The sequence below is a fragment of the Ruditapes philippinarum genome, unplaced genomic scaffold (assembly GCF_026571515.1).
Source record: "Ruditapes philippinarum isolate M1 unplaced genomic scaffold, ASM2657151v2 ctg385_1_1_1_1, whole genome shotgun sequence".
Classification (NCBI taxonomy): domain Eukaryota; kingdom Metazoa; phylum Mollusca; class Bivalvia; order Venerida; family Veneridae; genus Ruditapes; species Ruditapes philippinarum.
Window position 1 is genome coordinate 122,489 of NW_026862439.1, and position 18,056 is coordinate 140,544.

Here is an 18,056-nt window from a genome sequence, read left to right on the forward strand (position 1 = left end):
CTAGTGTAGGTCTGAAAGTAAGGTGGACATTTAAGCACTCGAAGTAATATTACAGATGGTCTAGTATAGGTCTGAAAGTAAGGTGGACATTTAAGCACTCAGTAACATTACAGATAGTCTAGTGTTAGGTCTGAAAGTAAGGTGCACAAATAAGCACCCAGTTATATTACAGATGGTCTAGTATAGGTCTGAAAGTAAGGTGGACATTTAAGCACTCAGTAATATTACAGATGGTCTAGTGTAAGTAATGTGGACATTTAAGCACTCAGTTATATTACAGATGGTCTAGTGTAGGTCTGAAAGTAAGGTGGACAAATAAGCACCCAGTTATATTACAGATGTTCTAGTGTAGGTCTGAAAGTAATGGGGACAAATAGGCACCCAGTTATATTATAGATGGTCTAGTGTAGGTCTGAAAGTAAGGTGGACATTTAAGCACTCAGTTATATATCAGATGGTCTAGTGTAGGTCTATAAGTAAGGTTGGCATTTAAGCACTCAGTTTATATATCAGATGGTCTAGTGTAGGTCTGAAAGTAAGGTGGCATTTAAGCACTCAGTAATATTACAGATGGTCTAGTGTAAGTAAGGTGGACATTTAAGCACTCAGTTATATATCAGATGGTCTAGTGTAGGTTTGAAATTAAGGTGACATTTAAGCGCCCAGTTATATTACATATGGTCAAGTGTAGGTCTGAAATTAAGTAACATTAAAGATGGTCTAGTGTAGGTCTGAAAGTAAGGTGGACATTTAAGCACTCAGTTATATTACAGATGGTCTAGTATAGGTCTGAAAGTAAGGTGGACATTTAAGCACTCAGTAATATTACAGATGGTCTAGTATAGGTCTGAAAGTAAGGTGGACATTTAAGCACTCAGTAATATTACAGATGGTCTAGTGTAGGTCTGAAAGTAAGGTGGACAAATAAGCACCCAGTTATATTACAGATGTTCTAGTGTAGGTCTGAAAGTAATGGGGACAAATAGGCACCCAGTTATATTATAGATGGTCTAGTGTAGGTCTGAAAGTAAGGTGGACATTTAAGCACTCAGTTATATATCAGATGGTCTAGTGTAGGTCTGAAAGTCAGGTGGACATTTAAGCACTCAGTTATATATCAGATGGTCTAGTGTAGGTCTGAAAGTAAGATGGACATTTAAGCACTCAGTTATATATCAGATGGTCTAGTGTAGGTCTGAAAGTCAGGTGGACATTTAAGCACTCAGTTATATATCAGATGGTCTAGTGTAGGTTTGAAATTAAGGTGGACATTTAAGCGCCCAGTTATATTACAGATGTTCTAGTGTAGGTTTGAAATTATGGTGGACATTTAAGCACTCTGTAACATTAAAGCTGTTCTAGTGTAGGTCTGAAAGTAAGATGGACATTTAAGCACTCAGTTATCAGTACAGATGGTCTAGTGTAGGTCTGAAAGTAATGTGGACATTTAAGCACTCAGTAATATTACAGATGGTCTAGTGTAAGGTCTGAAAGTAATGTGGACATTTAAGCACTCAGTAATATTGCAGATGGTCTAGTATAGGTCTGAAAGTCAGGTGGACATTTAAGCATTCAGTAATATTACAGATGGTCTAGTATATAAGTCAGGCCAGTATGAGTCAACCAGTCTCAATTCTCAATACTTTTGGCTGCTAATGGTTTTAGCATTTGTTCATATGGAAAAGCTTTAAAAACTAAAAATGAGAATTTTCTATATCCAAAGGACATTATAACAAGTCCACTAGTACTACAATATCAAATATTTTAATATATGTTGTCAATGATCTATAATTTTGTCCAGTGCCTGATATTGCTGTGACTGATTTTACCCATGCAACAACCAGTGTAGACCAAGATAAACCAGCATATCTGTACCTACTGATCATGGTCTGCACTGACAATTCCCTGCTCATTTAGTACAGAAATAAAATTATGTTGATTTTTTTCCCCCTTAACATTATGAATGGCTTGTACAGATACATGTATGTCCATTTAAGATATTTAGTGTGGTATAAGGGTTAAAATACTTATCATTTTGATATTGGTAGTCAATGAGCTGAATTTAAGACTCTCAGATTCTCATATAATACCTACAGCAATGCGAGACAATGCATGACTCATACTGTATACTATTAGCCAAATATGACAAGGTTGAATATTGTTGCAGAAAGCTTAATAAGACTTGACATAAACAGCATGCTACATCATAATATGCCATTTTGACAATTGGAAATTCTGCAAACTGAGAGAAATCATACTCTTGCATTATATTGCCAATAACATAGTTTAAGAGCCGGGTCATAATGACTTGAAGATTATTTTTTTTCAAAATTTTATATCATATGTGCAGGGCAATACAATCTGTATTTTTTCCACTTTCTTATTAAAGAAAACTAAGGGTTTACTAGTCCAACTTAAATCAGACTTGTCAAAGGGTCAATCAAGATAATTTTGGATGGGCAACGTCTTTTTTCAACAGTTTTCATTTGAGTTTTCATTTATTTTATTACAAAACTTAAAACATTTCTGACTTGTATCTTACATACTTAAAATAAATATTTCATTTATAAAATATACAGAACAAATCAGTTGCAATTTGAAGGATTTAGCTCAGCAGTATCAAAGAACTAAAAGTGAGCGGCCAATGGCTATGCAGATTTAGCCATGCATGATTCTTGTCACACAGATCTAGTTTTATTTTCATAGGGCTAAAATAAACCCCTTAAGCTGCTTGAGCCTGAAAAGTACGGTCACAGAGTGGTAAACATCTTTCACATTGAACAACTTGCCCCTCACCGCTCTGGGTTCAAATCCTTCCAAGGACTTTGGATTCAAACGAAGCTAGACACAAAACTTACTAGCCTTTACCACAATAATGTTGGTAGGCCAATTTTTGTATTTTAAAATTGAAATCCATTTAAAGCTTTAAATGGCCTGCTCCAAATTCAACCCACAGCAAACTCAGCAAAAATTTTCCATTTTCTGATAGTTGTGTGTAACAATATAAACACGCAATACCGACTCCAGATAAATGCATTATGGGATAGTAATATCATATAAACATTGTAGTAAAGTAATAAAAACTCCAGTCATACATTCAACAATATGGCAAATTAAATAACAGTTGTTTAACAATGGAACAAACAGTGTTCAAATTTACCACGCAATAAAATAAATGTCCTAGATTTCTCAGAAAAAAAACAACAACCCTTAATTCTATACAAATATCAGCTTTTTCATGTGTAAAACACTCAAGTTCTTTAATATCATGTTTTACTAATCCAATAAGAGCATAAACTCAAGAAGTTTATTACAGAAACTTTTCTCTGTGCAAGAAATGAAAAGCTTGCAATTTACAACCCTTTTACAGCATTGATTAAATAGATATAAAAATTGTCTCTGATGACCTTTCTTCTAGGCATGTTTATCGAAGATTCAAGGTTTTCTACAAAATTAATGTCAAAATACTTTTCTCACATGAATATGTTTCAGAATTTCACAGGACCACATTTAATTTAAAAAACAAAATCATAGCATGCGGTGTAAACGCTCGTCAGCTAAAAATTCTAAGTTAAAAAGGGGCACAACTCCAAAAATATTGCTTTTAGAATTATGCCCCTTGTCTAACAACTGCACCTTGTCTTGCTCAGCAAGTATTCCAAAATTTCATAACAAGTAAAATGGTTTCCTGCGGGGAATATTTTTAATAATTTAAAGATTTTTCGTTTAACTTTTTTCAACATTGTTTGGGAAAAAAAGAAAAACAAAAAACACACACAAAAAATAAATAAAAAATAAACAGTTGTGACAAAAGTCGATCAATAGAAGAAGGTCTTTGGAGACTGGTGCCCGTTGAAGACCGGAGAAGGTCGAAAATAAAACAATGATTTCTTTTTAAGAAAATGATTAAATACCATTGTATGAATAATTCCTTGCAAAAATAAATAAAGCAAACACACAAGTTTACGCGGAAAATATCTCTACTTATTATGGCAGATGCCACTACGAATGTTTTAATTAATTCTGTAGATTTTTACTATTTGTAAAATTTTCAAACACATTATTGAAGTTTTTCCACCTTAAACGGTAAAACAATAATAGAAAATTAGAAATATCACGTAATAGTGTTATTTTTATTTGTTTGGGTCGTCAGACCAAACAAATAATGGTAGCGAAATTTCAGACCCTGATGTTCTTATTTGCAAAGTAGTCCAAACTCCTCAAACAGTTTCTTCCCTTCATATGTACATTAACGCCGAAAAATTAAGGGGCGATCACTGCGTCAAATGACAGGCGCATTCATTTTCGTAACGAAAAAAATAGTTTCTGATTGGTCGAAGATTTCTAATATTATGTTATTCTTATAGATATACATGCTTATATTCAGCTCCATGATTATTTACTTCAGTGTTAAACAACGTTAAACAACAGGTTTACCGTGAACAAAATATATCGAAATTAACAAGGGTTACAAACTCTAATTTAGAATAATATGGTACATGACATTGTAGTCTTCAAGCTGTTATCTGACAACTCCCCATGGTCAAGGGGTTTACAGGCTCGCTTTTGAAGTGAGAGGTCTGGAGTTCAAATCCCAGTACAGGCAGTTCATGTTTTTTTCTTTTTTTTCTTTTTTTTTGTTTGTTTGTTTGTTTGTTTTTTGGGTTTTTTTTAATTGTTTAAGCCAAATAAACATTGAATTGAATATCAGTGTTGCAATTAGACTTATAGCCAATTTACTATAGTTAAAACACTAGAAACAGCATTGGGGCACTAATAATACAAACAAACTGGTTTATAATCTCACAACCTTCACCTTTCTGACCCAAACAAATTCAGCGCCTTCTGTGCTTTGATCTTAATTAGTTGTAATTCGGACTAATTTCCTAGAGGTAAATCCTTAACGTACCGGCAAACAGTATTTAGCTAGGTTTTCGAAAAGGTCAATTAACCAATCATGTGCGGTTAACAGATCACATGCTCCTCCATGTACCAAATACAGGTCACGTGCTCCTCCATGCATCAAAAATTAAACGCGTACCAATACCCTGCGGGCTCCGGCCCGCAGGGAATAATTATGCTTTAAATGTATGTATGATGTGCTACATGTTGCACAACAACAAAGACAACAATGACGTTGCCACGGCAATGGCTTGACTTTTTCTTCGAAACAGACAAGCTAAAAGTGGAACAGTCATTATGTCATTTTGATAGAGGTATTTATCAAAAATAATATACAAAGACTCGGAATGTAGAACAAAAGCAATAATCTCTGTTAAATAGGCAAAGGTAGTCTCTTAATGGTCCATTAATAACAGGCTATATTTTTACTACTGATATTTAATGTTCAAGCTAATTACAGTGTTATTACGTTAATACTTTGTACATTTGAAAAAATCAAATAGTCTACATAACTGGGAACAGAGACCTATAGTTGATTCATTTAATATTGTAATAAAATGCAATATATTTATGTTATATCCTTCATAAATATAAAACAATTTCATTTTATATTATTTTATAGCTTGATTGTGAAATAAATTTTTGCATCTCACATGAACCATCATCAAGTTGGCTTTCTGAACAAATCAATACTGGTTTCAAATAAGGAATCATGGTGGTTTCCTGCATAATTAAAGGACTTTAACCCATTATTTCTAGGTTGAGAGGTAAATATGTCAACTTCCTATAAAATAATTTTTCCAGTTTTGTATCATTATGTACCTGATATGTACAGTAATTTAACTTGACTTCATTCCAAAAGTTCTTTTTGGCCATGCTAAACACAATTGACCCTTTCCCTGCTGAACTATTATCAGGTTTTTGAGATTTCAAGAAAAAAGAGGACTGCATTTCATAGAAAGTCCTAAGTGTATCCTAAATCCTAGGACTTTAATGAAAGCTATAAGACTAAGTTAAGACCGTTTCAACAAATTTTTACATCTTAAGTAAAAGTTTTATCTAACATTCTCCTGAGAAAAGTTAAACCATTATGTAGAAAACATCACCTTTAGTACAATAACTGGTTAACTCCTATTAAATTTAGGACTTAACATGTTACTGCACTAAGGTGACGAAATGTTTATCTGCATCACTATTCAGTCATAACATAAGAGTCGTAAGTTAGACATTTTCTTTGAAACGAAAATTGTCTCAGTTTTGGTCTTAAGACTTATTCAAATGTTAGGACTTTCCATGAAATGCAATCCCAGCAAACAGTATAGAACCTGGTCATTGATATCTACACATTCCGATGGCTCTATACTGGTGGCAAAGGCCAATCGCTTTAAGTAGACTGGTCTAAGACATATTTAAGACCTAGGACTTTCCATAAAATGCAACCCTGGCCGATTGTCAGAGCCTCAGGCCAGTCTGCACATTCCGATGGCTAAATTATACTAGTGGCAAGGGCTTATGGCTTTAAGTTTCTCATTAGCAGGTTAAATGTAAACTATAACGCAAAGAAGTAAAATATATTTACCTTGCTCTGGAACGTAAATCGTTGTTGGAATGACTGAAATATAAAGAAAATGTATTAACATTAATATCATATAACATCATGCTTTGTACTAATAATAATTTCTCAATCATGCTTTCTATTCAGTAGGATCAGCTGACAGTTTAATATCAATGTTCATGTGCTAGTGTAGTGAACATGGCTGAAACAACACTTATAATATTAACCACAATAACTTTTAACGAAAATATTAAATTAAACAAGAAAATTTGCTGCACTAAAATTGCAAACATTTATCACATGATGCCTAATCATGACATGCATCTTTGCAAAAAAATGCTGTGCTTGCCATATTTTGGCAAAATTTACTGAAATTGTCACCTACATGTTGGGGTAAAAATTGTTGAGCTTGCCACATGTTGGGGCAAAAACAGCTGAGCTTGCCACATGTTGGGCAGAAACTGTTCAGCTTGCCACATGTTAGGGCAGAAACTGCTGAGATTGCCACATGTTGGGGCAAAAATTGCTGAGCTTGCCACATGTTGGGGCAGAAACTGCTGAGCTTGCCACATGTTGGGGCAGAAACTGCTGAGCTTGCCACATGTTGGGACAGAAACTGTTGAGCTTGCCACATGTTTGGGGCACAAACTGCTGAGCCTGCCACATGTTGGGGCAAAAATTGCTGAGCTTGCCACATGTTGGGGCAGAAACTGCTGAGCTTGCCACATGTTGGGGCAGAAACTGTTGAGCTTGCCACATGTTGGGGCAGAAACTGCTGAGCTTGCCACATGTTGGGGCAGAAACTGTTGAGCTTGTCACATGTTGGGGCAGAAACTGCTGAGCTTGTCACATGTTGGGGCAGAAACTGCTGAGCTTGTCACATGTTGGGGCAGAAACTGCTAAGCTTGCCACATGTTGGGGCAGATACAGCTGAGCTTGCCACATGTTGGGGCAGAAAACTGCTGAGCTTGCCACATGTTGGGACAGAAACTGCTGAGCTTGCCACATGTTTGGGCAGAAACTGTTGAGCTTGCCACATGTTGGGGCAGAAACTGCTGAGCTTGCCACATGTTGGGGCAGAAACTGCTGAGCTTGCCACATGTTTGGGGCACAAACTGCTGAGCCTGCCACATGTTGGGGCGGAACTGCTGAGCTTGCCACATGTTGGGGCAGAAATTGCTGAGCTTGCCTATTTTGGCAAAATTTACTGAAATTGCCACCAGCATTTGGCTCAGAAATTGCTGAGCTTGCCACATGTTGGGACAGATACTGCTGAGCTTGCCACATATTAGGGCAGAAACTGCTGAGCTTGCCACATGTTGGGCAGGAACTGTTGAGCTTGCCACATGTTGGGGCAGAAACTGTTGAGCTTGTCACATGTTGGGGCAGAAACTGCTGAGCTTGCCACATGTTGGGCAGAAACTGTTGAGCGTGTCACATGTTGGGGCAGAAACTGTTGAGCTTGTCACATGTTGGGGCAGAAACTGATGAGCTTGTCACATGTTGGGGTAGAAACTGTTGAGCTTGCCACATGTTGGGCAGAAACTGTTGAGCTTGCCACATGTTGGGGCAGAAACTGCTGAGCTTGCCACATGTTGGGGCAGAAACTGCTGAGCTTGCCACATGTTGGGGCAGAAACTGCTGAGCTTGCCACATGTTGGGGCAGAAACTGTTGAGCTTGCCACATGTTGGGGCAGAAACTGTTGAGCATGCCACATGTTGGGACAGAAACTGCTGAGCTTGCCTATTTTGGCAAAATTTACTGAAATTGCCACCAGCATTTGGCTCAGAAATTGCTGAGCTTGTCACATGCTGGGGCAGAAATTGTTGAGCTTGCCAAATTATAAACAATAAATATTGTATAATTATGTGTCTCATTGAAAAACATGGTACATTAAACTATATTGTACTATTTCTACGTCAGTATTTCATTCACATCACAAATATAATTTTACAGTTATTATCTCACTATGAGTTATATTTAATATATTTCACTTAAATGCAACAAAATAATAATCATACTTCAATATTTTCATAGAAAATATTTTCAATTTATAATTACATGTAATGTAAAAGTTCAAACCATTACTGCATCATTTTCTCTGCAAATTATCTTAGATGGTGATGAAACGCTAGCGTGTAAAATTGACATAAATAAGATTCAGAAATCTAGAACACATAGGTGTGCCTTTACTTAATGACATTTTGTACTTTAAGCTTCAACCACCTGAGATCTTTGAGAAACTTGATATAACTTTATGTAACAGAAGTTTTTTGGCAATAAATATTGTAAAATCAGTTCTGGTAAAAAAAAAAACCCCAACAACTTTGTATTCATTTAAGTCAAATTCATTTATGATAGAATTATTTCATTCATAGAAATTTGCAAGATGACATTTAAGAGATACTGAATGTACATTATAAATTAGCCAAGTTAGTTTAAATATATTTATTTAAGCTTGATCGCAAAACAAGTCCTTTCAATCTATATTTAATCACTATTCTTGTGTGCTTCAAGGAACTTAAACCAGTACTGGTGTCATAATGAGGGATAATGATCATCAACCCAGTAGTAGCCAATTTAAGCAAGGATGCACTCCAGGATTAATTAAAGGTACTCGCACTCCAGGATTAATTAAAGGTACTCGATCACAGTGGGCCAAATGTCAAAAAAAAAAAAAAAAATATGGAAAAACGGAATGAGCGAATGATCTAAAATTTTGCACACATTTAGTTATTGGTCTAGATCTACATCAAATGGAATTTTTCCCTTTTTGTTGCAATCTTTTAAAGCCATTTCATTTAACATTGAGCAGTTTGCAGTTATAGTTTATACTTAATTTCAATATAGTTGGAATGTGTTGGAAGCTGTAATTAAGCTTAATCAAACTCTCGAATTTGTTCTTGGAACCAATCAGTACAGCAACAAGTGCTCACGGAAACAACATCAGTTGCCCATGACAGGGTTTGAACGTACGCAGGCAGGAGCCCTTAGGTTACAAGTAAGACGTGTTAACCACTCAACCAGGCCGCCATTTTAATTTGCAGTTTCTTTGTTTATCTGGTTTTCGCACTGATTTTAACACTTTTTTTGTAATATCTCGGCAGTCAGTCTACCTATACCTACCCTTCCTGTATTATAATAACTTAAATCTAACCAATAACTACTAACATCTTCGCATTAAGTGACCCATGATTTTTTAATCCACAATAAGAGCATATATGACCATAAGATTAGATCAACTTTTACAAGTGTTGTATAAGTGTTGGGTATCAGTTAATAGGGGAAGTACGGTATTTTATCAACCACACAAGTTGAATGTTTAAATCAATGTTAAATACATGATGTTGAACCCATAATAGATATAGATTTATTAAAACGCATTTCTATATTTTTTTAATATTCTGATGTAACATATGTGTTCTAACTAGTATTACATTACATAACATTTCTGAGTGAACTAAAAACATCCCTGTTTGCCTGCTTCAATAGCCTCAATGATTTGAAATACAGAGGTCACTTCTTTTCATCATCGCACGAGGCGAAATTTTTCTATAAAAAAGTGGGGCCGTCCTTTTATAATTATGTCTTTTTAATATCATTTTTAATTTTCTATTACTGGTCAATCACAATTGATTTATAAAAATCTGGAAAAATGGAAAAAGAGTGATGCTTTCAATGGAAGCAATTTAATCACAACAAAATTACATGGAAATTGCACTCGGTTTGATTGAGTCGGTACATGTCAGGGATAATGAAAAAGTGCAACATCCCTCACGCCCCCAAGCACATTATGTATTTAAGTCGTTTTTTTTTTTTTTAAATATATAACTAATTCGACTCAACTTTAAAAACTTAAGTTTGCATTTCTGCAAACTCTTTTTAAAAAAACTTTATTTTTAATTAGCTACTTCAACAATTAATATTTTTTTCTTGGTTTTAATTTAATGCCCTGCATAATTCAAATGTCACGAACCAGTGTGCCGTGCCACTGAAAAACGTTACAGCCAACGGGTCCAAAATAATGAGAAATTTAATTTGTTATTTCAACCATACAATAAAAGAAATTATAATAACATTTTATCCCGAAATTAACTTCAAAATTAACCTATAATTTTAAGGTTAATGTCAAGGCCAGAGTGAAGCTTTATTGTTGAAACGGAGACGTATGATACAAAGTATGAATGGATTTTATACACGATTTCCATTTAAAGGAAAAAATCGCCTTCAATCTGTTACCAGGGAAGAATGTGTCCAACATAAATCAGAAAGATAATTATACATGCTGTTAGATTTATATTTTTCCTGTCTGTACAAGAATTAGGCGAGACATCTTTTCTGAACTATGCCTGACAACGTGACAGATCTTTTGGATGTACGGCAGATAGATCGTGACCTCATAAATTTTACGCTTGGCTTTCATGTATATCACATAAGATGGCATAACATTTCCATTACAGATAGCTAAATGGTATATTGGTACATGTTGCTGGGAAAAACAAAAATTATGAATAACCGATTGCAGATGACTTTTCTAATGACTTTTCTATGCCAACTTGTGATAGAGCCAGGCCCGTTTACTACTAAAGTCCATTTTTTTGTAACTTTTATAATACTATTGTCTGCTAAATTTGATTTATAGTGATATTGAAATCCCTTTTACTCACAACTTTAAAAGCAAAACAAGTCCACAACATAAATTCTGCAGGTCAAGGGTTAAACAAACGTTTAAGTTACAGATCTTCCTTAACAACCTATCAAACCTGTTCTGCAAGGCTTGTCAACTCGCAAAACCCCAAACAACATTGAAATATTCTGTTCACCCTTTGAAGAGTAGTGGATATAATTGTCAAACCTTGCCTCCTACAGTGAAGTCATGCCAGTCAAAGCTTCCATACAAATTTACACTTCATGAGACTAAGTGGTCCTGAAGCTAGCTGAGGGGATAAAAGATTTGCACTGTGTCTTGCTTCTATATTTTCTCCTCTCAAGTTAAATGGTAGTGATGTTGATTATTTACGTTCATGTCATATTAATTCCCACCATCAGGAAGTCATGGGTGTTTCGATATAAACACAGTCTTGGGACATTAGTCCTTTTAATTTAAACTATTCAGACAATTTCAGAGATTCAAAGTAAACCATACAAAAATAATTACTAGTCCACTGACTCAAATTTCTTAAAATCATAATTTTTGGCTTCATAAATGTAGATATAAATGTAGATATACAGATTTTACATACCCAGCTGAGTATGTAAAATAAGTGCCAGCTTAAATAGATCACCATTTACAAGATGCCAATTATGTTTTGTATTACTCAGACAGTTTAGAATCCCTAGATGATAAAAGTACATAGAGCATAATGGAACCCAGTAACTTTGACTGATGTCTGTCAATACAAATCATATCATTTCTGTATAATTAAATACTAAGAGACACAAGATTGATGACTCAATTCTCATTCTTTCATATTTTTTTTTTCCAAATGTCAAACAGCTACCATTATAGATTGTATAAGAGTTAACGTAGATACCAATTATTAGAAATTGTACAAATCAAACGATAGAAATTCTACAAATTTTCCAACAAGACTAAATTAGTATCATATTTGTATACTTCACATACTAAAACCTTTAGAGGAAATAGATTTAACTGAAACCGAGAGAGGGAATAGAAATCTGAAACCTTTAAAGGAAACCTTTGTTGGAAATAGAAAACATTTACCTTTAACTGAAACCGCTAGCAATAGACAACCTATAGAAAACGTAAACTTTTAAGCGAAACCTTAGATGGAATTAGAAAACTAAAACCTTTGAAGAAAATAGAAAACTTAAACCATTAATGATTAAACCGTTAGGAATCAAACTTCTAGTGAGTGTCTACCAAGTTTGTAGGCTTCATGCCAAATATCTAAGCTTTAGCTCTTTGGGTTTTTTAGAAGAAGATATTTAAAGTTTTTTTCTTTTGGTTGCCATGGCAACCAGAGTTCTGCATGGAATTAAATTCTTTGAACAATTTTCAAAGGTGACCACCAAAGGAACATTCCTGTCAAGTTTGGATGAAATTGGCTTGGTGGTTTATGAGGAGATGTCATTTAAAGTAAAAGTTTACGGACGCCGGACGGACGGACGCCGGACGAAAAGTATCACAAAAGCTCACCCTGTCACTTTGTGACAGGTGAGCTAAAAAAAGATTAAAAATAAGCAATTACAGACTCAAGTTTACAAGTACCCGTAATTCAAAATGACAGATACAAGGAAACTCAAACTATAATCCTTGCATGCATAAGACATAGAAAACTTGTCAAAAAATGGGAACCATCCCACATGAAACAGAGCTTTCATCCTAAACATAACTCCGAGACATGTCTTTCATCTTGTTTTCCCATAGAAGCTAAACTAAATGGACATTCTGTCATTATTTCTGAAAGATTAAGCTAGACAATGATAATTCTCTAGGGGTTTAACTGATCAACACTGCATGGACTAAGATTTTCTATTATTGTTGTACATTAGTACAGAAACCATTAGGAAAGGTCTTTTACAATGGCTGTATATCAGGAGATTAGTGGAGGCAAAAACATTATGAAGATTTTTAAAAGGTCTGCAAGGTGGAGGTAACTCAGGTTAAGCAAACAGTCAGTTCTTGTGCACTTAACTGCAACCAGTGCATTACAGCACAGATTTTTCCCTCTATGTTTGTCGTCAAGTCACACGGGCAATATAAAGTAATATGGCTATTTCCTAAGTTTCATTGGTGGAAGATAAGGAACTATGAATTGAATTATTTCAGGTAGAAGACACTGCATCCATGTAGATATCCATAAACTATCTGCAACATGAATTATACAAAGCTTCATCATATGAAACCATTCAATGCACATAGCAATTTGTGATGGACAGTGGTTTTTAAATTCAGACCCAGGTTAAGAGGATGCCATATAAATCTTTAACTCCTTATAATGCCCATCAGCCTCAGAGGCTCCAATACAAAGCTTTTACTCTATTTCATTATAATGTTCCTCAGACTTAGAGGTTCCAATATAAATTCAGCTTTCACTCTATTTCAATATGCCCCTCAGCCTCAGAGGCATCCATGTAAAGCATCTGCCGTATAATGTTTTAACTCTATTTCATTTTGCCCTCAGCCACAAAGGATCCCATATAAAGCTGTTTTCATTCAGCCTCTTGGCCTCAAAAGGCTGCCATTTAAAACTTTTAGTCTATTTCGTTTGCCCTTTTAAGCCACAGAGACTGCCATATAAAAGCTTTTACTCTACTCCTTTATGCCCCTTCTTTACAGAGGCTCCCATTTAAAGCTTTTACTCTATTTAATAATATTTTAACCTGACTTCTATTTAACATTTCATGCTAACACATACTTTTAGCATTCAGCATAATTTGTGCCCCTTAAATGGATTTCATGTGAAATTGTGTCTGTTAGAATATCTGGGACAGTCAATAATCATCAACAATAATAATAGTACGAGGGAAATTAGAGGGAAGAAATTAAGGATGATTAGCACACTCAATCAGCATGAGGATTTAAATGAGAATCTGCTGCGATTTATTTCGGCTGTGCTATAATTCTCCCTTTTCTTAACGACTTACTTTTTACTGATGAAAAAAATCTCGTATCATTTTATGCCATGCAACCTAATATTGATTTGAAAATCTGAAGATTTCCACCAACAAGTGATAGGTTACTGAAAATCATTTTTGTTTGCTTCCAGGGACTTTTAAAAAATATCAAAGCTTTTCTGAAGATGACTTTATTACAAAGCATGTTTTTGTCTCCACTGAGGATTTTTGGACAAGAATGGACCGAAAATATTTTTTCATGATTTTTGTATAACTGGTTGTAGGTCCAAACCAATAAATTTGTAGAATATATCAAGATTAGTTTGGTTATATTGTCAACTTAGTGCAGTAATGGGTTAACTCCTTATATAATACAATAGGAGTTAACCTGTTACTGCACTAAGGTGACAAATTATGTTATGTTGGATTACATTCAGACCAGGTGAAAATTATATGAATTAAACTTTTTTTCAGCTTTTACTTGTGAAGGAATACCCCTGCCACCCCCTTATGCATAATTTTCATGCATTACTTTATACACAAGCAAGTTATGAAGGTAGAACTACTGACCTCTTGTAAGCTACAAGTAGTAGTATCAAAACATATATCTTGCTTCGAATTAAATTTATTTGATGATATTTTTAAAATGATATGTATCAATATTAAAATACCTTTCCACACTGCTTACACTTCCCATCTTGCCTTCGTCTATGAACCCAGTGGTGTCGCATCAACTGTTGCTGGAAAACAGAATAATCACATGATCACATGTACATCATTTTGTAAAAAAAAACCACAAAATAAATTCTGCTAAATTTGAATAACAGTCTGATTACTAGCTAACCGTAATAATTAGACATGCCTATGCCGTCACCTTTGAAGTTTGACCCAGGCTTTATACTGCTTATAATATCATCACATTATCTTAAATTTGTGTTACTGTCCCCAAATTCATCATCAAAAGATTTGAATGTGCACATATTGTACATAAATATGCATAAATACAGTTGTTTATGGTAATTGTCCCGGACATTGTCCCAGACTAAGCAGACGGTCACATTTTTAAACACAGAGGCAGACTAATCTTTGTTTTCGTGTTGTTTTAGTCAAAAACCAAGTAGTTAACATAACACCACTTGATTAATATTCAGCAAGTTTCACTTCATAAAAACAACAACTTCTGCATATCTCTGACAAAAAAAACAACAACAACAATAATAGTTTTTCAACATCTGCTATCCTTCAAATTTGAAATACAGACAGTACTGAGCTGTATTAATTATCAAATAAAGGCCAAGTATTATACCATACCCCTTGAATTCTGAAAAAGTTCTCTTAATATAGAAATTCTTCTTTTAAGTTTATGAGCACAAAATGTATAAAATAAATGAGTAGTAAAAGATATATGTTCAAGAGATACATGTTCAATACACTGAAAGTCATAAATACCAGTAATAAATAAAACAAAAAACATACAATTCAAATGGGGTGACATAATAAAATATTGTTCTGCCAAATTATTATTTTAGTAACCAAGGAAACTGTTTGGAATCTATGTAAAAAAGGGTAATAAGTCTGTCATTTTCTTCTGACATAGCACTTGTTCATTAAAAATAAACAAGCAAACTGTCCATAAACCAACTATTTTTGGAAACCAAAAAAACAGCCTCAACAATAAAGGAAATGTTGTTCTTGGAATTGTAGACTTCTTTTTCTCACAAGTAATTCCACCACTGTATATGCCCGCAGCATTGTTTTATACCTTTTGTCATGCCATGTAATTTTATAGTTATCCCCCCCTCAACCAGCCCTGCCAGCATCTCCCTAGACTATTTTATGACCCTCAGTCCTTTCGGCTCAATATCATTTTCTACAGGAGATGGTTAAGTGTTCGTCTCAATTATTCCCCTAAGCACCATGCAAATGATAATGTTTTCATATAAAACAATTACGCTGTTAAGACAACCTGACTGCTATTTTCACTTGGTTTTGTGTTTACTGTTTACACTGCTTAATCTGAATTGAGAATTCCGTACAGATTTTATTAATTTCCAGCTAACATCTTTTGAAATAATCTGTACAGAACAATTTTCCTAACCACATACAGATTCTGTTCTTTTGGGAATTCGAACCTCTTCTCTGTAAGAGAGGATCAAAGGATGTAATCATCAGTGATTTGTTTTGGACAAGCAATTAGTTATTTTGGCTGCAATTGTCAGCCGTATTATGTAAGAGACTCAAATTTTCGTCTATATAGACTCTGTGATGCTAAGTGTTTGACTTGTTCTCTAAATCCCTAACCTTCACCTACTGAATTTCTTGAATCCATTTCTGTCCATTATCATTTTTCAATGGAACTGTCCATTATTATTTTTTGGGGATATCAAAATGAAATCTTTAATCATCAGAATAATGATGTCACTCCACAGGTCAGACTATGCAAATACATGTACTTTTTAAACATTTTGTTCTCACTATAAGAACCATTTCTTTAAGCTGGGAAAATTATTTCTAAGGTCAAGTTGAAGACAAAATTATATTCAAAGAACCCCCTTCTTTATTCACTAAAATAGCATCAAACTATACTGTTCCACATATGGAGAAATGTTCAAGTAATAAACAATGACATAATCTCCTATCAAAATATTATTAAATATGTACATATCTTACAGAAACTCAATCTGCTTTACAATATTGTAAATACAAACTTTACGCCAGACGAATAATCAAAAACCTCGTCGGACAGTCTATCATTTAGCATATTACTGCATTACCAAAGAAATGAGATGTTTTAATTCTATCATCCCTTTAGCACATTAGATGAGACGAGAATAACTCAAGGGTGATACGACAGAATTGATCCCTGTAAGGCGTGTGACCACTAATTTACTGGAGGCCTGTGACCACTAATTTACTGGCGACCAATCTCAAGTCCAATTAAGTCATCTTCATAGCTGACTTCAGGATACAGTAGATTGACAAAATTATGTAATCATTTCCCGTCTGCTGTAAGAATCGTAAGTTTATATTGAACCATGAGCGCAATGTCCTTTATGACCTTTATGTTTATGAAATAAATACAAATGAGCCACGTCACAATAAAACCAACATAATGAATTTGCGACCAGCATGGATCCAGACCAGCCTGCGCATCCGCGCAGTCTGATCAGGATCCATGCTGTTCGCTATCAGTTTCTCTACTTGTAATAGGGTTTGTAAGCGAACAGCATGGATCCTGATCAGACTGCGCGGATGCGCAGGCTGGTCTGGATCCATGCTGGTCGCAAACGCATTATGTTGGTTTTGTCCTGCCTCGGCTCAAATATAAGCACTTTTTCTTATGCATCTCTTAACAGGCGATTCATTGAAATGTTGATTAGCCTGCAGCCTTAAATTTATCATGTTAACAGGTGATGTTTTTTTTGGGGTTTTTTTGTACAAAAATTGACCATTTTATCAAAATCTTAACAACTAATCATTATAATATTCATAATTATGAATAACAAAAATGCTTTTTAAAAACTGATTTTTAAATAGTATTAAATTATTAGAACATACAAATATTATTATATATGTTCTATACAATTAGCTAAATGATAAATTGTGAAAATATATTATTAAAAAAAAAAAATCTCAACATTTGTATCTTAAATCAAAACAACATTATTCCAGCAATAATGGACAAAATTAGAAAGCCGATGAAAAAAAAAATTCTAAAATAATGAATAATTTAAAATTAAGCATTTAAATTCACTTCCTTTTTAAATTTAACCAAAAACAAAAAACACAAGAATATTTCACAACAATTACGGAGAAGGGGGACTTTAAATGTGTACAGTGTTTGTAACACACACCAAGTGATAATGTGCATATAAAAGATAAAAACACACATAATATATGCCAAAAAGAGTGAGCTAATATACATGTATTGTGATAGTTGAGCCATATTGAACACAATGATAGTCAAATTAACCCAAAGAGATGTTATTATAGTGACACAGTTGAACAAATGAAGGC

At 34.3% G+C, this 18,056-nt stretch overlaps 1 protein-coding gene across 1 annotated transcript in view; it reads right to left on the minus strand.

Moving 5' to 3' along the window:
• The window catches only part of LOC132719072 (diacylglycerol kinase iota-like), a 129,606-nt gene that overhangs the window by 63,122 nt on the left and 48,428 nt on the right, over positions 1-18,056 (minus strand). The window contains 5 exon segments of the mRNA XM_060702812.1: positions 3,085-3,126; positions 5,523-5,550; positions 6,400-6,428; positions 6,482-6,514; positions 14,711-14,779. Coding sequence (XP_060558795.1) covers positions 3,085-3,126; positions 5,523-5,550; positions 6,400-6,428; positions 6,482-6,514; positions 14,711-14,779 — 201 coding nt within the window.